At 43.9% G+C, this 23,990-nt stretch overlaps 1 protein-coding gene across 4 annotated transcripts in view; it reads right to left on the bottom strand.

Annotated features, from left to right (window-relative positions):
* Positions 1-23,761, bottom strand: part of CARMIL1 (capping protein regulator and myosin 1 linker 1) — a 263,150-nt gene extending 239,389 nt beyond the window's left edge. Inside the window, exons 1-2 of one of the 4 annotated variants that reach the window (XM_039524735.1) lie at positions 23,196-23,761; positions 13,610-13,707 (exon numbers count right to left, since the gene is read on the bottom strand). In XM_039524735.1, the coding sequence (XP_039380669.1) occupies positions 13,610-13,707; positions 23,196-23,235 (138 nt within the window). In that variant the 5' untranslated portion in view covers positions 23,236-23,761. The remainder of the gene's footprint in view (positions 1-13,609; positions 13,708-23,195) is intronic. The other 3 variants (XM_039524736.1, XM_039524737.1, XM_039524738.1) reach the window with 3 other exon arrangements.
* Between the last annotated feature and the right edge of the window lie 229 nt (positions 23,762-23,990).

Here is a 23,990-nt window from a genome sequence, read left to right as displayed (position 1 = left end):
GATTTTTAAATTTCCCGGGGCATTTAAAGGGCGGGTCACCTGAGGCAAGAGCAGTAGAGTGCAAACTGATGTGCAGAGTGGCTGAACAGGAATTCTGGGATAGCTCCTTATTCCCTGGAGGACAGGTAAAGCGCTGGTGAGTGTCCACACCTGCTGAGCAGCGCTGGTGTCACCAGCGCTGCACTCTTATACCCCAACCCGGATGGGTTTTCAGCCAGCGCTGCAACCAGGGAGTTGCAGCGCTGGTTGTGCCCTGCAAGTGTGGACGGGGTGTTAATTGCAGCGCTGGAAAGCCTCCACCAGCGCTGCAACTTGTAAGTGTAGCCAAGCCCTTACTCAGCAACTGATTTCACTGAGACTACTTGAGGAATAAGGTACTTCTGAAGGTGAGTATAAGGTCATCAGAGTCTGGCCCTTATTTTTCAACTTTAGTAATCCTTTGACAATTTAAAAGTTACAAAGGAATCCAAAAGCTCTTACTAATAGAGGACACTAGTAGCACCTATAGGGACGGGTACTTGAAAAATGCAGAGAGATTAGACAGACTCTACAAGAGCAGAAATCAGCTTGGGGACTTCTACCATCAGTATGAAGAACATTTAGCAGCATCCATTATATTTAAGAACTACTTTTAATATCCTTGGCATTTAATTACTTCATACAGCATTAAAATACCACCACCACCACTAGAGAAAATGGATAAGAACAGCAGGCAATGTACAGTAAATATTTTACTAAAAACTAGACTATTGAGTGCCCCTCCCTCATTTTTCCTGTCACAACGACTGAAGAGAGTGTCTCAGAGCAACAAAAGGCATTTTTCATGGTATGCTGCACTAACTTGTTCAATTAGTGAACCTAGTGGCCTAGTTCAAGCTTACTGTGTCCTCCACATCCCTTTCAGTAAAGTGCACCACCACTTAATGCAAGAAAAGTACAGGTTTTTACATTAAGTAGTTTCAGGGGAGATAACAAATGCAAGGCTCATTAAAAAAAAGCTTTTAAAAACATCAACAAAAAAAACCAACTAACTACCAGTGTGTGTGTGGGGGGGGGGGGGGGTGGAGAGAGAGAGAGAGCAGAAACTGTCAATAAAATTATGTTTTCTACTCCATCCTCTGGCTTTTATGCAATCGTGTTGCAACATTCACTATGAACTCCATTCAGCCACCCTTATTCACAGATATCAATGCAGCTGCTTGCTTGGTAAGATGCTATTGAAAGGTGGCAGAATCAGGCACTCTAGAAACAACAGATCAATATTCAGATCCTGTCACCTGACTTTCCAACACTCAGGTTCCAACGGTAACTATTTGCCTTAGGGTACTGAGATTTGGGATAACAGTTAATTATTTAATCTCATCCTACAGTTTGGAGGAACATTATGTGCTCTGTGTGAATATTAAACAATAAAATGGAGTGCTAGAACAGTTGGAGGTGTCTCTCAGAAACACCACTACCTCTCCGCTTCTAATTAAATCCCATGAACAACACTGGCCATTATTTATGGTGTGGCATCAGAGAGACTCCAACACAGGCTGCAATGACTAGGAACAACAGAGTTGTGTTGAAGCCTATTCATGTTACTCAGAAAACTGGCAGCCTGAATCAGGGTTTCAAAGCTTTTACACACGTTCATTCTCCTGCTGGAAGTGTGATGTCAGACAATATATACCAGCTTTTATTTCCCTTTAATAATAATGAGTCTTTTGAATATTGTTATCAACTGAAGATATTACAGTCCAAGGGCTGGTCCATACAGTTTTTGCATACCATTTCAGTTTAGACACCATTATAGCTAGTAATCGATGTTAGACAATATAAGCGACTAAAAGAAGTGATATTAAAATTAAACACTTTATATAGCTATAAATGTGTCCACACTAAGGGTTTACAACAATTTAACTATTTCCATTGCTATTATAGTTAAACTGGTAGAAAAACAGTATGTAGCCCAGTCCTGGCAAGCTAGAAGTTGAACCAATTTGCCTACTCTTCAGTGGAAGAGTTTCTCTGTAGACGGCTAACGAGAGGAAAGGAAGAATTGGACTGAAATGCCATGACACAGACGTTTTTAAAGGGTCGCCCTACCAATTCCTTGGCCCTGGACTAGGCAGAGCAAGGGGCGGAGCAGTCAGCATTTCAGAGAAATGGTAAGGAAATTCAGCTAGTACAAACTGATGTACCTCTATTGCAGTCAGAGGAGCTATGCCAATTAACACCAGCTGAAGGCTAGCCCAAGAGTTAACCAGGAATCCCTCCCCTTCTTATTCGGAGGGAGTTAAGAGAGGCAACCTTGTGCTACTCCTCTCCTAGAAATAGGGCAGGGTTGGAAAGAGATGCAAGAAGGCTGCCTGTACTCGTGTCAGCAAGTAGAGAAGAGCAATATCCCCCATAGCAGCCAGGAAGAGGAAGGCAGTCTGGGTTCCCCATAACGTAGTGTCCCCTGGACTTCAGAGGGAAATCCCCAACAATTTGATACCGGGCTCAGTTAGTGGCCAAATTTTTGAGTGCTGCCACTTCAAGCAGTCTAGCACAAAGATAATTTAAAAAAAAAAAAACCCACCTTGTATCTATTGATTACATCATTCAGTATTTATGGCGAAATTCAATGGAAATTGACCAGCATCACCTAACATACCACAGACTTTCAGGTAGCTCCTCCGAAGACGAGTTTCAAGAGAAAAGCCAATGGCGGGAGAGGGGGGAAATCTTCCCAAAAATAATAAAAGGGAGGGAAACACATTACCAGTGCTTAGGTCCACTATTGGAGGGGTGGGGGGTAGTGAGAGCCAGGTACCACCCAGACATTTCAAAATTAAGATATCCCATATTTGGTTCTGTGTTTTCTTTAGGTGAATCATAATGGATTTGTAAATAAATATATAAACAAAAACATATAGACTATTTTAAAATGCCATAAACCACAACACAGATCTTGGCTATGTGATATCCACTGAAGAATAATGCACTACCAGAAATGGAACAGTCACATAACTGCACTATGTTGGCAACTTTTAAGAACACTGTAAGGCTTATTTATTGTGAACACCAATGAGAGAAGGAATTATTTAGGGGTGGAATTATTTACATCAGGATACAATTTCATTCAATTGTTCTTCATTAAAAAATGGTTTTCCTAGTATTTACCCTACACGTTACTAATAGTAATGTCTATTAGGCCATGTAATAGTCTTCCTGTGAAATGGTGAAAGCCTATTGCTTAGAATATTTAAAAGCAGACTTGGGGGGGGGGAGGGGGAATAAACAAAAACAAAAAACCACTAAGCAATGGACTCTAAGAAACAATACAGAATGGGGACCCAGGAGAGGGACTAGATGAGCTTCAAGGTCATTCCCATCTCTACCATCTATGATCCCTATATGTACAAAGATGTTCAAGTTTGATTTATTTGATTGTGTTGTTTGGAACACTTAGGCTATGCCTACACTGTAAGCGCTCTAGTGTAGACATCGCCTTAGACACAAGATGAGCTATCCCCTTTACTCTTGGATACATTAATACACTCAGTACAGTATGCGGGAAGAGGGCATGATTGTTTAAAAAGGATAGTGTTATTGTAGAGACAAGGTGGGTGAAGTAATAGCTTTTATTGGACCAACTTCTGCTGGTGAAAGAGAAAAGCTTTCGAGCTTACACAGAGCTCTTCTTCAGGTCTGGGAAAGAATGAGTGTCACAACTAAATACAAGGTGGAATAGATTGTTTAGCGTAAATACACCTCTACCCCGATATAACGCGACCCGATAGAACGCGGGTTCACATACAACACGGTAAAGCTCTGACACACTGCTCTGAGCAGCATGTTAAGGGTGCCAGACCAGGCTGGGGCTGAGGGGTTTGATAAGGGGCAGAAGGTCTCAGGGGCATTCAGGGGTTTCCCCCCCCCCCCAGGGTCCGGGGGGCAGGAGCTGTAGGAGGGCACTTTTGGGGGTCCCGCAGTCCCAGAGTGGCCCGGGGGATTAGCGGGGGCCCGGGAGCAACCTGCTCTGCTTCTCTTGCCCCGGCCCCAGACGTGTTGCTCGGGGGAGGGGGCTTGGGAGAAGGGATCCCCCCACACTCACCAGCGGCAGCAGAAGTGGAGCAGCCCGGCCCCAGCCTGCTCCACTCTGCCAGCTCCCAGCTGCAGCACTCCGCTTCCTGCTGCAGGTGACTACGGGGGGCGTCCTTTCCCCAACCTCCCCGCACTCACTGGCGGCGGGAAGCAGAGCAGCTCAGCCCCAGCTAGCTCCACTCCGCCAGCTCCCAGCCATGGCGCTCCGCTTCCCACCGCAGGTGAGTGCGTGGGGGCATCCTTTCCCCAACCTCTCCGCACTCACCAGGGGCAGGAAGCAGAGCGCCGTGGCTGGGAGCTGGCAGGGTGGAGCGGACTGGGGCCAGGTTGCTCCACTTCCTGCCGCTGAGTGCCTGTCAGGGGGCGGGGGGTGGATAGGGGTCGGAGCAGTCAGGGGACAGGGGGGTTGGGTGTCTCTGGAGGGGGCGGTCAGGGTACAAGGAACGGGGGGCAAAACAAGTTTGATATAACGCAGTCTCGTCTGTAACGCGGTGAGATTTTTTTGTCTCCTGAGGACCGCGTTATATCAGGGTAGAGGTGCAGTTAACATGTATTATAAGAAACCATTCAAGGAGAAGTGGTCAGCTAACATCTCCGCAGTCATAGACAAAAAAAGTAGTCAGTGTGTTACAGATTGTTGTAATAAGCCATAAGTCAAGTGTCTTTATTAAGTCCAGGATTTTTAGATGAGTTACCAAAGTTATGAATTTAAGCTCCCAGGCTCATCTTTTGAAGGTGTTTTGGAGGTTTCCTTTGAAAATGAGGACTGAGAGGTCAGACAGAGTGATCACGTTGTGAAAAGTGTTCACCCATGGATATGTTATTTTTTTCTTTTAGCATTTTTCTGTGAGAGTTCATTGAAGAGCATAGTGATTGTCTGGTTTCACCCACAGTTGTTATTGCAGGATTTAGTGCACTGGAGGAGATACACCGCATGTTGGGAAGGCATACATAGAACTCATGGATCTTGAAGTGTGTGTTGTGGGGTATATTGATCTTCATAGCAGTGCATGTATGTCTCCAGATTTCCCATCTGTCATGGCAAGGACTGGGGCCACTTTGAGTTAATGTGTCCTGGTGTGTGGGGAACTTGTTTCTGATGCTGAGCTTGGTGAGGCTGGGGATGTTGTCTGAAGGCCAAAAGAGGGGATCCAGGAAAGATTTATTTCAGGATGGGGTCCCCATCGAGTAAGGGTTGTAATTGTTTAATGATACCCTATATAGGTTCAAATATGGAGTGGCAGATAACTAGAGGTGTACAGTCAGAGGTGTGTTATTTTCCATACTGAAGTAGGTACTCTCAGGGTATTTGGGTGGCCCATTCCATGATGCAATCTACTTCTCTGGTGGAGTATCCTTGTTTGGTGAAGATAGTTTTAAATCTATTAAAGTGTCTGTCCCAGACTTTCTCCTCAGAACATATTCTGTAGTATCTGAGTGCCTGGCTGGATAACAGATTTCTTGGTGTGTTTGAGGTGATTACTGGATGTGTGGGGTGATTGTGGTGATCCATAGGTTTCCTGTATATAGTTGTCTGTAGGGTTCCATTGCTCATTGTGGTGTCCAGGAAGTTGATACTAAGTGTTCTAGAGAAAGTGTGATGGATGGGTGGCGGTTGCTGAAGTTGTGGTGGAAATCTATGAGTGTGTTTAGGGCATCTGGCCAGAGAATTAAAATATCATGGATGTACCTTAGGTCTATAATGGGTTTTGTGGTGCATTTGAGTATTGTGCTAAGAAAAATCGAGAGAGATTTTATGAACCATTTGGACACAGACTGAATTCCTACCTATCTTTATTCCTGACAGCTTTTAAAACAGTAAAATGAGGCACTAGAGATCAGCTTGTGTTTACATTTTCACTCTCCAGAACACAGACGGGAATAACCAACCGTGAGCCCCATCCCTTAAATTCCTTGAGAATTTTGCAAGTCCCCTTCCTGTTTGCTCGGTGATGCGTGCAGTGGTCTCAGCGCATCTTTCCAGGTGGCCATGCCTGCTCCACGCACCAGGCAATCCCCCACTTGGAGGAATGCCGAGCTGCTGGACCTCATCAGCATTTGGGGAGAGGAGGTTGTCCAGTCCCAGCTGCGCTCCAGCAGTAGGAATTATGATACCAATGGACAGATTTCATGATGCATGACAGAAAGGGCCCATGATCGGGACACACTGCAGTGCAGGATCAAAGTGAAGGAGCTGCGGAACGCAAACCGCCACACTGGTGGTGTGCCCACGAACTGCGGGTTCTACAAAGAGCTGGACGCGATACTCAGTGGCTCCCCCATCTCCACTGCAAAGGCCACTGTAGATACTTCGATGGCTCACGTGCCAGTCGAGAGTGGACCGAGCCAAGGGGAGTTGAATTCAGCCTCCAGGCGCTGAGCCTGAGCGGTCCAGCCCTGAGTGAAGCTTTCACCCTTCCCTTCACAAATATTATGGACCGTAAAGCCCATGGCTATAAGCATAGGAATATTGTCATTGGCTAGGTCCAGCCTCCCATATAGGCAGCACCAGCGGGCCTTTAAACGGCCAAAAGCACACTCAACAGTCACACTCTGCACTTGCTCAGCCTGCTGTTGAACCGCTGTCAAGGTGCCCAGTGTATGGCTTCATAAGCCACAGCATTAAGTGGTAGGCAGGGTCTCCCAAGATCACAGTGGGCATTTTGACTTCCGCTATGGTGATTTTCTGGTCCAGGAAGAAAGTCCCTGCTTGCAGCTTCCTGAATAGGACAGTGTTCCAAAAGATTTGTGCGTCATGCACCTTTCCGAACCAGCCTGCGTTACTGGCCATGAAACGCCTACAGTGATCCACAAGCACCAGGAGAACCATTGAGAAATACCCCTTGCGATTAATGTATGCAGTGGCTAGGTGGTCTGGGGCCAGAATTGGAATATGCATGCCATCTATTGCCCCTCCACAGTTAGGGAAGCCCATTGTGCATCCACAATCTCACACACGTTGCCCAGAGTCATGGTCTTTCAGAGCAGGATGCGATTAATGGTCCTGCACACTTCCATCAACACAAGTCCAACAGTCAACTTTCCCACTCTGAACTGGTTAGCAACCAATCGGTAGCAGTCTGGAGTAGCCAGCTTCCACAGTGCAATCGCCACACGCTTCTCCAGCGACAGAGCAGCTCTCATTCTCGTGTCCTTGTGCCACAGGGCTGGGGCGAGCTCATCACACAGTCCCACGAATGTGGCTTTCCTCATCCAAAAGTTCTGCAGCCACTGCTTGTCATCCCAGACGTACATGACGATCTGATCCCACCACTTAGTGCTTGTTTCCCAAGCCCAAAAGCAGCGTTCCACTGTGGTCAGCACCTCCGTGAACGCCACAAGCAATCTCATATCGTAGCTATTACGCGTGGCGAGATCAATGTCAAACTCCTCTTGCCTTTGTAGCTTAAGGAATAACTCCACTGCCACTCATGATATGTTAGTGAGAGCGAGCAGCATATTGGTCAACAGTGTGGGATCCATTCCTGCAGACCGAAGAGGCAGAGCAGAGAACGCAGTACACAAACCGTTGAAAGATGGCCAAATGCAGACAGAAGCACAGAGATTGCTGGGATGTGAAGCAATGCATCATGGGGCATTGGGACAGAACCTAGGATGCCCCACGACCCCCTTCGCCTTCCCACAACTCTTAGCGGCAGAAGGGGAAGAAATGCTCTGTGGGATAGCTGCCCAGAGTGTACCACTCCGAATACCGATGCAACTGCCGCACGTGTGAACACAGTATTGCACAGGCAGATGATAGTGGGAACACACAACATCGATTTCCCTTCAGCGCTCTCTGAGCAGTGATGTAACTGCCGATGATGTAACTCTGCCAGTGTAGACATTCCCTTTAATCTGAATACATACAGATTTAGGGTATCAACAAAGGCCAGATCCTCAAGTGTGCTAGCCATCTTTCCACCACAAACAACCCTGGTCAGAGCAGCCTCAGGTCTGTTTTTTAAGTTGCATTGGCTTGTAATAACCCTTTTGGAGGTAGGGTGGGGTGGTATGCTGATGGTGCTCAATAGAACACAGCACACTCAAGCCATGCATCCACCCTTCCCCCACCCTCCAGAATCACCCTCACACATCAGAGAAAAAGAGGAGCTGAGACGGGGTGGGATTCCTCCAGGATGGGGGAATTTCCAGTGTCTCACTTAGGGCAGCTTTAGGTGCACCATGCTCTGTCAGAATAGCCCAAGGGGGACTTAGGGCTGAGGTTCTGGGCCTAAATTCTCGAGAGACGATCCTACTCTCATTGAAGTAATTTTGGGGTTTTTGTAGCTGGCTGACAGTTTGCAGGCTGCAAGCTGGAGATTAGCATTTAAGGTATAGTAGAACTTCAGAGTTACGAACACCTCGGTAATGGAAGTTGCTCGTAAATCTGCAATGTTCATAGCTGAACAAAACGTTATGGTTGTTCTTTCAAAAGTTTACAACTGAACATTGACTTAATACAGCTTTGAAACTTTACTCTGCAGAAGAAAACTGATGCTTTCCCTTTTTTTTTTTTTTAGTAGTTTATGTTTAACATAGTACTGTACTGCTGTTGCTTCTTTTTTTTGCCATCTTTGCTGCTGCCTGATTGTGTACTTCCAGTTCCAAATGAGGTGTGTGGTTGACTGGTCAGTTCGTAACTCTGGTGTGCGCAACTCTGGGGTTCTACTGTAAGTCACATTCACCATGTTTATTCCTCACATCATTATGACAAATTGAAAACAATGGCAAGTGGAAACAACGGAAGAAAAAGGTCACTGTAAAAAGTGAAAAATATGCGACAAGCTAAGTCACAACTTCACAAGATCACAGCTTTCAAACTTCAGCGCCTAATGTTATGCTCCTAAATCCACCGTACTTTGAATATATTTTCCATTGCAAGGCCATAGGTCTTGTGCATTTAGCCACCTGCAAAGTGCAGTAATTTTTAAATAATCTCATTTTCTTGAAGAGTTGGGGGGTTTTGTATTATTTTACTGTCAAGGAAGGATAAAAGGTCTTGTAATTAAAACACCACTTTGGGAGACAGAAGACCTGGGTTCTATTCCCAGCTTTATGACACACTTCATCTGTGATCTTGAGTACATCACTTAACCTCTCTGGACTGGTATAGACTGTGAAAATGAGTGGTGTTTCAAAATATGTTAACTCTTGGCTAATATATTTTTAAACATCACTGTTTTAATGCACACAGACCTATCCTAAGAGAGCACAAAGGTTGCAAAGTCAAGCACTCCAAAGTTAGGAAATGCCAGAATTAAGTGCACCCTTAAATCAGCCCCCTTGTGCCTATATATTATGATACAGTTTTTAATTTCATGATTACATATTTTTTCCCACAGGACTCTGCCTCATTCACTGCACAGGATGGATGGTGCTCAAGTGATGAGCAGCTATTCAATATTTTGTTTTCTCCTCATTGCACACTATTAGAACTGAAGCATAAAAAGATTAAGGTATTAAATGTCCATTAATTTTGGGTGCCCAATCTGAGGTGGCTAATACCTGATTTTTTAATCGCTTAGCATTATATAGAGATTTTTAATTTCAAGGTACAGCTCTCATTGATTTAAATTGCAGAGTGCTCAGAAATTTCTGCAAATGAAATCCCAGAAAGAAGAACACTGTTAATTATCACCTGGGGAAAATTTGGTTTTAGTAACTTGCCCAGCATCACACAGCAACTCTGTAGCTGAGGAAGGGATAGAATCCAGTTTCCCAGGGCAGCAAACTGCCTGAACCACAAGACCATCTTTTCTCTGTTTTGCAAGCCTCTGTCTATACAATTCTGATTGCTGTGGGCCTCCTGGCCACCGCTGACATGCAACCTGAGACAGCTGAATGACAAACAGCCAATCCACCTCTGAACCATGTCCAGGAAACATCTGTATGCATTCATGCTTCATACTATTCACTTTATCGCCCTCAGGGCCTGCCCCAATACCAAGTAGCATGGGACCTGTTGCCACCTAAGGAGGGCAAAGAACCCCAGGGGACCCAGTCTGTATTCAAGTCTGGTCCCACAACCCACCAGTGACATCACATGGTGGCTCCTTCACAGAACATGGGCGTGTACTTGGCATGGTCCATAAACTCCAGACACTTGTACTTTCTGCGGCAAGAGGGACACCCCCGCACAGTGCATCAGGTTGCAGCCCCTCATCCAGCTCCTCCAGAACTGCTTACTGAGGTTCTGTCCGTTTTTCTCCCCACAGCTCCTGTCCTAGCACACTCCATCCATGGCCCCACAAAGTCACAAGACCTCCTCGTCAACCTCCTTCTCATACTGGCCAAGTCAGCCATCCATCATACCAGGAGGAGGAAGCTGTACGGGGGAGGAGAGGTGCTCTGTGGGGCCTATTTCCATTCCCTTGTCCATTCATGCCTCCACGCAGTGTCCACTGACTCCTTAGACACCTATGAGGAGCAGTGGGTGCTGTCTGGGGTTCTCTGCTTGGTGTCCCCCTCTGGAGCCCTCATTAATAACCTTTGACCTCACTCCCGATGATACTGTATTTTTATTTGTGGCCCTGAGAAGTCACTAGTAGCCTGGTATCAGTGGTTCCACCCTCTTGGCTGAGGGGGCAGGCTTAGTTTTGAGAGACCTATCCCTGATTTATACCTTATGATCTTCATTCCCATTACTGTTTTTTCATTTGTTGTCCCCAGAGTTCATTGGCACCACCTCACTGGTTAAAGGGGAGGGTCTTTAGCTATGGGTGGGCTTCAGCCCACTGTCTCCCAGAAACCACAACAGGTACATAACCCTGATCCCCGTGAGCCTCCTCAGCCACCCACGGTAAGTAATAAGTCAGCTGAACGACATCCAGATGGACTATCTCCAAACCACACCTAGGAAACATCTGCACGTGTTCATGCTTCCTACCATTCACTTCCTTGCCTCTCATGTCCCACCCTCACACCAAAGTGGCGGGACCTGCAGCCACCTGAGGAGGGAGATGAATTCCAATGGGCCAGCCTCTACTCCACTGTGGTTCCACAGCCCACCAGGGATATTAGTTGGTGGCTCCTCCATGGAGCCATGATCATGGGCATGTACCTGGCATAGTTCATAAACTCCCCTAACACCTATTCTTTCTGCAGCAAGAGGGAGACTCTGGCATACCCTACCTAGATATATGTCAGACTGAAGGCCCTCTTCCAGCTCCTCCAGAACCTCTTATACAGTTCTGGCTGCTTTTCTCCCCCCACCTCCTCCCTTATGCATACCCCATCCGTAGCCCCACCACGTCACAAGACCTCCTTATCAGCTCCTCTTTCTGTTCATGCCTTTGAGCAGAGTTCCTCTAGGCGGTGTGCAATAGGTACACACCTTCCAAATTCTGCAACAAGCGAGGCAGGGGTCCTACAGACAACAACCTCCTTCAGTGGTTCATCCCCAGAGCATAGTCCATCTTGTGCAGTGAATGGAACATTTTTATATAAATGTTCATACACTTCTGTAACTCATAAAAGAGGTAGATCTAGCCAGTCATAGACCATTAAAATCACCAGCGGAGAGCTTAGGAGACTAGATTTCAAAAGAGACAAAATTATCTGAGTCATCACATTTTTAGAATTTTACTGATGTCCTTTCAAAATTTCCCTTACAGTTGAAAGCCTGACATTCTTTTCCTGCCATGTACTTTGTGTAGGTGGATAAAAATGGTCACTGTGCTGACATGACACGATTTACATTTATACATTTAAAATAAAAAAATTCATACATGAAGTCACAAAACTTGGAAAAAGAAATATAAAACCTGCTTCACACGGACCCAGGCTAATCTTATTTTTAAGAGTATTTTCCATTAATCCTGAATAGTAGGACAATATTTCCACAGTATATTCTGCTATTGATAACAATAATTATTCTGTGTAAGTCAAAAGTCAATCAAATGTTACTGCTTCAGAGAATCTGACAGCCTACTCTGTAAACATGGCTTTCAAATAAATAGTGGCTATCAATCAACATTCACATTCCCAACCTAATAGAAATTGTAGGCCCTAGAGTTGCATATAAAAAAATCCTTGGACAGATGTTACGCAGAAGATATTTCAAATTCCTTAAGTAGTTGTTCTCACAGAAAAACAGACTATTATAAACATCAATACTGACCAGGAATAACCAACATACTTTATGAAGACAGAATGCAAACCATTCACACATTTAGATTTAAGAAATACTTGTTTCCAAAACACAAATAATACCAACTCAGTGCCTCTTGTCACAGAACTACAAGAACCTGCTCTTGGAAACAAAAACTTCCAAATCTATGCCAGCTTTACTGATACAATGCAACCTGTTTCAAAATATCCTGTAAAATATTATAGTAGTAAAGCACAGTCAGGAAATTAACTGAAATACGTTCCTCATGGATTGTATTTTCTAAATGGACAACCTACCTAATTCTCAATTACTGAGGGACAATCTCTTCTCATTGATATATTTTGCTTTCCACAACCAACTATCTGTACAACTTTTCATGAGTGATGTACCTGAGTATTCGGATTCTAATATCTAAACTGTATTGTTAAATCTATTCACCTAAATTTAGGTTACTGCTGATTATGTACTCTATGTATCATATGACTTTTGAAAACTAACTTTATATTTGTGGATAATCTAAGCACTATACCCAGATGTACAGACACACTTTTCCCAACCTATGTATTATATAATTTTTTTAACATTGGCTTTAATACAAATTTTTAATCTGTTCTTTGAGTCCTTTGTATTTCGTTATCCTTCTCTGCTTCTCCCCACATACATGTTTCAAACACATTGGCAAATGAAGGCCCAGGGGTTGTGATGTGTTGTTTTTGTTTTGTTTTTTTAATACACATCCAAGTATGCAAGAGGAGAATATGTACCAGTACCATCACATTACTACAGTTCTCTGCTTATCTAAAAGGACAGACATACTAGCCTTGAGAAAACAGGAAAATGTATTTGAATGAGATTAACTTTACTTTTTCCTCCTTGACAGTTTTAGAAATAATGATAGGGTCACATACAAAAAGCATTTACTTTTAACTATAATATTCTCAACCTATGCAAAACAAACAAATACAAATATTAGATTAGTCTCTTAAAAGACTAGACAGTGTTAGTGTTATACTCTTTGGCAGTGTAGTAGCCTCAAGAGAAACAGGGTGTTTGACCCAGTTTACAAATTCTTAAAAGAGATACAATTCTTTATGGGTTTGATCTTGTGTTTCTTGCTCACTCAGAATTCCCACTGATGGGAAGAGTCTAAGGAACACAAGGAATCCACAAACGGTCCCCTTTATTTTGAGATATGTTCACAGAATAGTCTGTCAGACCACAACAAGAATGACTTATTGGAAGTTCTGACCAATAACCTAGAGATGTATGTACAGTTTTCAAACACACAAGGCAAGAAAATAAGAGAAAACACATGATACATAGGTCAGGGTACATTTGGAGAATTAGTTTCTTAACAATAGCTGAAATGAACTTCACCTAAATGTTTGTCTACTTTAATTAGAGTTACTATACTGTACTTACCAATATTTTGTTATCCACTTTATCTCCCTTGGTTTCTAGCTTTACTTTTTTCTTCACTGAAATTTTAATCTTCCTCCCAATAACATCCTTGATACTTTCTGAAATAATGGAGAACACCTTAATCAATATTTCCATTGTCAAGTAGAGATTAAAAGAAAACAAACAATATTTTCAAACTTTCAGGGAAAATTCCTCACAGTCTTATTGTATTAACTGACATTTTTCTACCCTGCACTTCTCTGTTGCACTCATTTAATAGAGGTTATACAAGCACCAATCTGACTCCAATAAAAAAAATAAAGCCACATTTATGAGAAGTTTGTCATATACTCAGCTATTTAATGAACAAGTCTGTTGTCCTGAGATTAGACTTGTACTGAAGTCTTACTCTGCACACAGCAGTAATGTCATTTAATATTTCTCTACACCAGAGGTTCTCAAACTGTGGTCCATGGTCTGCGAGGTCCATTCAGGTGGTCTGCGGTTAGTTCCCTCTAAAGTGCGCGCCTGGGCAGCCACACACAGGAGAATGAAGGGCCACCCACCTCATTAGTGGAGACACGCTCCACTAATTAGGTGCCTGGACACTGGAGAAGACGCACATGTAAGGTGAGGTGGTGGCCTTGGGAGGAATAGGGAGTAGGTGGGAGGGAGCAGTGGGGTGAGAAGAAGGGGTGGGAGAGATTTGGGACATGCAGGGCAGCGGCGGTCAGAGAAAGAGGCGACTTTCCCCAGCTCCAGAGCTGCCAGGGAGAGATGGCCCTCCTTCCCAGCCCCAGCTTGGGGGTTGCCACGGTGGGGGAGAGAGGGCACATCCATCACATTAGAAAGGTAAGACTACTGATATAAAAAATTTTGAGTTGTGTGCTTTTATTTGTAGAACAAAAAAAAGCACACAACTCAGTGGTTTGAGCATTGGACTTAGGGATCTGGGGCAAAAATTGGTCCTGCTAGTGAAGGCAGGGGCTGGACTAGATGACCTTTCAAGGTCCCTTCCAGTTCTAGGAGATTGGTATATCTCCAATTATTATTATTATAAAAAAAATTATTAAGTTTATATATACATACACACATACACAAACATACATATACACACATAGCACTTTTATCCAAAGCGCTTTACAATAGTTCGCTAACGGTACAAACAACATTTGGAAAGATCATTAAGTGATCTGCCAAGACCCTCAGCAATTTTCAGGTGGTCTGCAAAAAATAAATTTGAGAACCAGCGCTCTACATTCTATTGAGATACTAAAAATATTCCCAAGACAAGTCACTTTGGGAGCACCACTTATTTATTATCTGGCTGAACCAACTATGTGAAAAATCAAATAGCTCATTTTTCATTACTTTAAAACACTATGAACAAACGTATGCGCTCACTTCATCTGAAAACCCTGTTGAAGTCAATGGACACGCTGTAGCAGCACAATTCAGACCTTTATTGTTAATATTTTGGTGGTCAGGTGGCTCTAATAATAGAACACAGAGTTTTTCCACACCTAATTTATGATGGGAATCCAGCCCAGTTCCACATGTTAACCCCTGACCACTGTACAGAGGCTCTGTGAAATGCAGTACTGGTTTCAGTCCAAGGCCTAGTGGTTACATATGCACCTCATGGAACCAACACCCAAACTTAAATAATTTACATCATTTTTGACATTTTCAGCATAGCAACCAAGTACTGAATGAACATAAAGACCAAACTAACCATGAAGTGGTGTCAGGAAGCTTACACTATTACTGTCACTGGTGGATAAAGAGAGGAATTCAGCCACAAGGGCAGCCATCTTACACCTCTTACAAGTATTACGTTCACTTTTCTTTTTTGAGAGAGAGAAAAAATGGTACTGGGCGGGAGGGGAGAAGCCTTTCAAACATACATAACTGGTACTTTTTAAAAGGGAAATTATCAACAAACATGTGGCCATAGTGTACTTAGATTTCCAGAAAGCCTTTGACAAGGTCCTTCACCAAATGCTCTTACATAAATTAAGTTGTCATGGAATAAGAGGGAATATAGTTTCATGGATTGAGAACTGGTTAAAAGACAGGGAACAAAGGGTAGGAATAAATGGTAAATTTTCAGAATGGAGAGGGGTAACTAGTGGTCAGTCCTAAGACCAATCCTATTCAACTTATTCATAAATGATCTGGAGAAAGAGGTAAACAGTGAGGTGGCAACGTTTGCAGATGATACTAAACTACTCAAGATAGTTAAGACCAAAGCAGACTGTGAAGAACTTCAAAAAGATCTCACAAAACTAAGTGATTGGGCAACAAAATGGCAAATGAAATTTAATATGGACAAATGTAAAGTAATGCACATTGGAAAAAAAATAACCCCAACTATACATACAATATGATGGGGGCTAATTTAGCTACAACTAATCAGGAAAGAGATCTTGGAGTCATCGTGGATAGTTCTCTGAAGAGGTCCACGCAGTGGTAGTCAAAAAAGCAAAAAGGAAGTTAGGAATCATTAAAAAGAGATAGATAATAAGATGGAGAATATCTTATTGCCCTTATATAAATCCATGGTATGCCCACATCTTGAATACTGTGTACAGATGTGGTCTCCTCATCTCAAAAAAGATATACTGATACTAGAAAAGATTCAGAGAAAGGCAACTAAAATGATTAGGGGGTTGAAACGGGTCCCATTTGAGGAGAGATTAAAGAGGCTAGGACTTTTCAGCTTGGAAAAGAGGAGACTAAGGAGGGATATGATAGAGGTATAAAAAATCATGAGCGGTGTGGAGAACGTGAATAAGGAAAAGTTATTTAGTTGTTCCCATAATATAAGAATTAGGGGCCACCAAATGAAATTAATGGGCAGCAGGTTTAAAACAAATAAAAGGATGTTCTTCTTCACACAGCGCACAGTCAACCTTTCCTGAGGAGGTTGTGAAGCTAGAACTACAACAGGGTTTAAAGGAGAACTAGATAAATTCATGGAGGTTCAATCCATTAATGGCTATTAGCCAGGATGGGTAAGGAATGGTGTCCCTAGCCTCTGTTTGTCAGAGGGTGGAGATGGATGGCAGGAGAGAGATCACTTGATCATTGCCTGTTAGGTTCACTCCCTCTGAGGCACCTGGTATTGGCCACTGTCAGTAGATAGGATACTGGGCTGGATGGACCTTTGGTCTGACCCAGTATCGCCATTCTTATGATTCATTCACTTTACCCTTATTTATGTTAAGATTTAAAGGAGTGGTGTTAGAAGCCAAAACACAGGCTTCCCAACTAGGCTTTAACTCAATCAGTTTAAACACATGTTAAAGGCATCGCCCCCTGTCTACATTACATTTTTCAAGTATTAGTTAGAATCTAACAACACACCTTTCATACTTGCCTAGACAAAGCCAGATTTTTGCATGCAGGAAGCAGTAGTATGACAATGAGTCAGAAACAGAACTTGTCAGGAATTTTCTGCTGGAATGATTTTCCAATGGGAAATGCCGTTTCCAGACAATCTAAATTTTTTTGAGAGAATATTTCAATTTTCCATCAGAAAATCCTAACTGAAAGCTCCCAGGCTCCCCATTTTCTACAGTTTCAGAGTTATCTGCCAATGACAGTGTTTCAGTCACATCATGTATATCACATAGCCACAGTATATCACCTGTAGCTAAAATAAAATAAAATAAAATAAAAAACCTCCATCATCCAGAAACAACCATAGATAAGTTTGTGATAGGAAATAGCAGATTACAAAAAGAAGTAATTGATTAAAAAAAAATTGCCCATTTTGTTTATGCAACAAACTCTCCTTTTCCGATGATTGAGAACCCACACTTCATTAATATGGTTCAGTCATTACGACCAGGATACAGTCCACCCAAGAGAGCAGATGTCACGGGCAAATTGCTGGATAAAGTGTATGAAAGAGAAATTAAGCAGTGTGCAAAAGGTCTAGAGGGTAAAATTGTTAACCTGAGTCTTGACGGATGGAGCAATGTCCACAATGATCCTGTTGTATGTGCTTGTGTGACAACAGAAGAAGGGAAATGTCTTCCTTATAGAAACAATTGATACATCAGGAAAGACACACACAGCAGAATACTTGCAAGTAGCAGCAAAAGCTATAACAAACTGTGAAAAAAAAATTCAAATGTCTAGTACGCAGCTTGGTCACAGACAATGCTGCAAATGTATCCAAGATGAGAAGAAATTATTTAGAAGAGAGTCCCATGCTAACAACATATGGTTGCAATGCTCATTCGATGCACCTCCTAGCCAAAGACTTCAGTGCTCCAGAAATAAAGACTGTTGGTGAAATTGCAAAATACTTCTGTAACAACCACTTTGCAGTAGCTGCTCTGAAAAAAGTGGGAGGAACCAAGCTAACTCTCCCACAAGGCGTGCGCTGGAACTCAGTAGTAGGCTGTTTTGAGCACTATATCAAGAACTGGCCTAATCTGATGACAGTTTATGAACAAAATCGTGAAAAAATAGATGTCACTGTCACAGCCAAAGCTCTTAACATTGAATGGCTTAAGAGAAATGTTGAACACATGCTGAGTACCCTGAAGCCTATTTCTGTAACCTTGAACAAAATGCAGAGAAATAGCTGTTTTATTGCTGATGCTGTTGAAATTCAGAAGGAACTGAGTGAGATCTTAAGAAGAGAAATATGCAATGAGAGAGTTAAAGTACAAGCATTAAAAAAAAAAAACACGAATGGGACAAGCACTATCTCCAGCTCATTTTCTTGCAAATATTCTCAATACTAAGTACCTGGGTCAAACCTTAACTGCCAAAGAAGAGGAGTTGGCTATGACATGGACATCCAGCAATCATCCCTCCCATAATGCCAGCTATAGTAAACTTCAGAGCTAAGAGTGAACCATTCAAGAAATACATGTTTGCTGATGTTTTAAAGAAAGTCACAACAATTAACTGATGGAAGTCACTTAAGCACTTGGATTCAGAGACTGTTGAAGTGACAATCTCACTTTTAACAGAAGTAGCTTCTTCTGCCGGTGTAGAAAGACTGTTTTCTTCCTTTGGACTAATTTATTCCAAATTGAGAAATTGTTTGGGACCTGAAAAAGCAGGAAAACTTGTTTTTCTTTTCCAGATTATGAACAAACAGGAAAATGAAGGTGAAGACGACTGAGTTAGCTGCAGAAGCCAATATTTTAAGTTTCTCACGTTGACCTGGCTGACACAGTCGGCTAAATTTTTTATTTTTTTTTAAAGAAATATTTCATTTAACTATTTTAGTTAAAAACAATTTTAACAGAAACAAACTCAATTTTAAAAAACTTGAATGTTTAATTAAATTCAAAATTTCATATGCTTGTTTTGTTAAAAAAAATTTTTGGTTAAAATATTATATGCTGTTGAAGAAAAAAAATCCAGAATACATAACATTGTTTTAGTTAAATAAAACAATTTAAATGTCTGTCTGGTGATGTTCTCCTCCTAATACGGCATGACAAGAAAATCCTCCAAATATTAATGATTAACCTGTTGAATTGGAGATATTTATGAAGTCATTGGGAGCTGAACTATCTGCTTCAATTACCTTTGGTAAATGAAATAACCAAACAATCATTCATTTTCTGATATAGCAATAAAACTAATCTGAAAAGTTTTCAAAATAAATCACTTTAAAAATGTTTAGTGTGTACCTTCTAAAAATGAAATCTATATTTATCTCTGAGTTGTGAAGAATATGTACTGAAGTTATAACAACCAACAAGAATGCCTTTTTATGTAGAAATCCATGATTGAATCAAGTTTTTCTGACTAGTGATTTAAATCATGATTTCTATCATTTTGATTTAAATCAAATCCACCTTGCCAATTTGGGATGAACATTTTTTCAAAAGGTGTGACTTTTTTTCAGGAGGGGAATTCTGTTTTGCAGCCAGTGGTAGTCAGAAACTCAGTCCCTCCGGGCCACATGGCTGCTGTGAGAGGAGTATTGGTGGTATCTCCACGACTTTACCCAGCCACACCCCAGCCTTTATCTTTTGATTCCTCCTCCCCAGTTAATAGCTCCAAGTGCTTCTGCCACCGTTCACAGCTTTCTCAAGCAGCAGCAGACTGAAGTTGACTTGATTCTTGTCAGTTTCACACAGGGTTTTAAAGAGCAACAGTGAAACTGATTACAAACTTGTCCATTTTACAGTGCAGTTGACCGGGAAAGCTATAAAGGACCATCAGAGGCACTGGAGTAGAGACTCAGGAAAAATTCACAGCACCAATTCACACTAAGGGCATCTTTGTAACCAGGGCTGCCGCGGCAGCGCTTTGAAGCGCTAAGTGTAGTCAAAGCGCCAGCGCTGGGAGAGAGCTCTCCCAGCGCTGTCCGTACTCCACCTCCCTGTGGGGAATAACGTACAGCACTGGGAGCCGCGCTCCCAGCGCTGGGGCTTTGACCACACTGGCGCTTTGCAGCGCCGCAATTTGCAGCGCTGGAGAGGTTGTGTTTTCACACCCTGCTGCAGCGCTGCAAATTTGCAAGTGTAGCCATGGCCTAAGAGCTAGAAACTTGTTTCAAATACAAAATTTTACAGAATTTCCCACATAAGATAGTTTCCTACTCAGCACTAGCAAGTGCATTTTTCAAGATATTTTACAGACCAGAAATCTGAGGCAACAGGAAGCTAAGGCCCAAATTTTCACTACTCACTTATTTTGAGTATCAGAGGGGTAGCCGTGTTAGTCTGGATCTGTAAAAGCAGCAAAGAGTCCTGTGACACCTTATAGACTAACAGACGTATTGGAGCATGAGCTTTCGTGGGTGAATACCTCATGCATCCAACGAAGTGGGTGTTCACCCATGAAAGCTCATGCTCCAATATGTCCATTAGTCTACAAGGTGTCACAGGACTCTTTGCTGCTTTTACACTTATTTTGATTGTCTCCATTTCTGGGTGCCCAACCTGAGACACAAGTACCTCTTAAACCAGGCTGCAAGTGTTTCAAAATTAGCACAGACACTTTTGAATATTGTGTCCCAAGTGACCTGCTGAAGGTCACATAGGAAGCATGTGGCAGAACTGGGACTAGAATTCAAGCTTTCAGATTCCCAGTTTAGCCATTGTGTTTTACCCATTCAGTTTTGCTCAGTGTCCTTTTCACAGAGCTCTCAGATCACTAGGGAATCCTGATTGTCTAGCAAGAAAATTAAATTTTCCTCCTCATGAAATATTCCAGTATGACCAAAGTGTTCTCTTCATCATAAATTACGTAAGCAAACAAAAATATAAATTAGACACAGTCACTAAGGCCCCCCAATACTATATGCTGATCCGTGTGAAGAGAACCCTGGACCCATGCAGAGCCCCACTGAAGTATATTTGGCTCTCAGTGAGGGGGTGGCAAGCAGGTCAGTTGCCCAGGGCCTCACACCACAGGGGGCTCTGCAAGGTTAAGTTACATGCTTCAGCCCCGGGTGATGGGGCTTGGGCTTTAGCCCTGCCATGCAGGGCAGGGGCTTCAGATAAGGATCACAGTGAAAAAAAACAGGAAGAGAAATCAGCCTCCTGAAAGCGGTACAGTAGTCTGGAAACTACCTGAAAGCGGTACAGTAGTCTTGAGAACCACTGGCATGCACTGTGTCAAGGTTGCTATATATAAACAACAAGCCTTGAAAGGAGTAGCCTGTAGATTCAGCATGGAAAGCAAGTGATTAAAGGTCTGTTGTTCTTATTTAACTTGCAATAGCAAGTCCGCCTATGTAGATAAGCTTGTAAGATCAGAGCAAAATTCTGAAATTTGACTCAAGTTAGTAACAGATGTTGGTACTTTATGGTACAATCTAATGTCTGATTTGGGGAAGAGGTGTCATAATGACTCAGCTTTGCTCCATGGTTCTCTTAGCATAGGTGACACACCTTAACCCATCACGTATTAATTTATAGTGGAAATTCATTCACAACTTTAACACATGCTAGCTGCTCAACAGTTAAATACATTTGGCTGTTTTAAAGGCAGGCAAAAAAAACTGATGGTTCAAAATGTTCTCTGTCTACACCTAGCCCCACCACATACTATACTTATAATTCATGGCGTTGAAGCTCCCAAATAGCTTTAGCACCACTTGTGATGAGTTGTGATTTGTAGAGAGTAAGAAACATTAAATACTCTTTTTCTTTGTACACTATCTTATGCATTGCATTCCCAGAGAACTGAATTACAAAAAGATATATACGCTGGAATAAAATGAAGTGTGTGCTCTAACACAGGGGTAGGCAACTGATTTTCAGTGGCACTCAGACTGCCCGGGTCCTGGCCACCGGTCCGGGGGGCTCTGAATTTCATTTTATTTTTAAATGAAGCTTCTTAAACATTTTAAAAACCTTATTTACTTTACATACAACAATAGTTTAGTTATATATTATAGACTTATAGAAAGAGACCTTCTAAAAATGTTAAAATGTGTTACTGGCACACAAAACCTTAAATTAGAGTGAATAAATGAAGACATGGCACACCACTTCTGAAAGGTTGCCGACCCCTGCTCTAACATGTCAAAAGCCAAGAAAATGTCAGTTAAGGCTCTCTGAAATATCCTCCCTCACTCATACCCTTATGCACAGGTATTCCGCTCCTAACAATTGCATATGGCACCATAGCTATGCATAAGGGCATAGAAGGAGATGGAGAGGTTAAGAGTAGTTTTAAACTACACATTTTCTTGCTATTGCAAGTTAAATAAAAACAACAGACCTTTAACCACTTGCTTTCCATGCTGAACCTACAGGTTACTCCTTTCAAGGATTGCCATTTATATATAACAACCTTGACACGGTGTATACCAGTGGTTCTCAAGACTACTGTACTGCTTTCAGGTAGTTTCCAGACTACTGTACCGCTTTCAGGAGGCTGATTTGTCTTCCTGTTTTTCACTTGTGAGCCTTGTCTGAAGCCAGTGCCCTGCGAAGCAGGGCTGAAGCCCGAGCCACATCACCCGGGGCTGATGCATATACCCTTGCAGAACCCTCTCTGGTGTGGGGCCCTGGGCAACTGACTTGCTCGCTACCCCCTAATGCAGGCCCCGCATTTGCAACCCCCCTAAACCCATTCCGTGACCCCTCTGGGAGGCACAACCCCCAGGTTGAGAAACACTGATCCAGGTGAGTTGAGTACCCCCTGGAAGACCTTGGTGTACTCCTGGTCGAGAGCCACTGCTGTATGCTGCGCTGTCATGAAGGCCCAGGTATAATATCACTATATGTTTCCAGGGTGGGGACATGCCCTGTCTACTTTTCAGCCACTGAAATGGTTAATGCGGTGCTTTCACTCCGGTTTTTGTTGGCTTGCAGCTGCTGAACGCACCGGACTGGGCTGCTATTTCTAGGGCTTCAAAGGTTGTAATCCCGCCCCCCCCAGCAGCAAATCTCTCCAGCAGCCGTGCCAAAAACCAGGCGCCGCAGCATGGCTTTCCCTCGCTGACTTCCCCACCCCACCTGGGCCCTCGCGGCACCTTCCCACCACGCCTCCCCACGGCGCGGCTGGGGCGGGCAGTGACCAGCGCCACCCGCCCGACGGCCTCAACCCCCCCCAGCAGGCTCAGACCGCAGACACCCGGCCCCCGGAGGGAGAGAGGCGCGGGGCTCACCTAGCAGCTCCCGGGGCACCTCGGAGCTCTCGTCGCTCATCGTGGCCCGGGCAGGCGGCAGTGGCGGCGCTGCGGCTGGAGAAACTACTTCGCTCCCTCTTCCCCGCGCCAGCAAAATGGGGAGCGGCTGGTTCGCGGGGGAAACAAGTGGCCGCGCTGGAGGAGCTCAGTGGGTTCTCGCTACATGGCTCCTCCTGGCTCCTGCCGGGGTCAGCCGGGAACGCCGGGCGGATACCGCGCTCAGCCCCCGCGGCTCCTTCCTTCTTCGCTCCCCTGCAGTCCCCTCCTCCTCCTCCTGCCGCCGCCGGGCGGGCGGGCACCTCCTGGCCCCGAGGTGCCAGCGGAAGGCGTGGGCGGAGGTGGAAATGCCTCGCTCCCGGCCGGTCCCGCACGGCTCGCAGCCCTGCCCCGGGGAGGGCCCTGCGCAGCCCCCGCCTCACCTCGCGAGAGCGATCAGCGGCCGGGAAGCTCCCGCACAGCCGCCCGCGGGCCACACGCGTCCGCCTGCCAGCCCCCAAGAGCATCGCCCTCAGGGAGACATGTTGGCAGCCCTGCCCGCCGCAGGGAGAGTTTCTGTGCACACACCATGCGCAGAGGGAGAGAGGACAGATTAGGGGCATTAAGCAGCCCCTCCTTGCTTTCGCCGGAGTCACCTAACCTGCAGAGAGAGAGACCAAGGGGGCCATCTGCTGGTTGGGAATGGAGGGAGGCGTTTGGAGGGATTCCTGTTTCCTCTCTTCCAGAAAGGGGGCAGATGCGGGAAAGGGACCACCCGGATGACACAATCACATGCCC

Source organism: Mauremys reevesii, linkage group 2 (genome assembly GCF_016161935.1).
Source record: "Mauremys reevesii isolate NIE-2019 linkage group 2, ASM1616193v1, whole genome shotgun sequence".
In the NCBI taxonomy this organism is placed as follows: Eukaryota; Metazoa; Chordata; order Testudines; family Geoemydidae; genus Mauremys; species Mauremys reevesii.
Note: the sequence above shows the minus strand (reverse complement) of the source record. Positions and strands in the feature narration are given on the sequence as shown.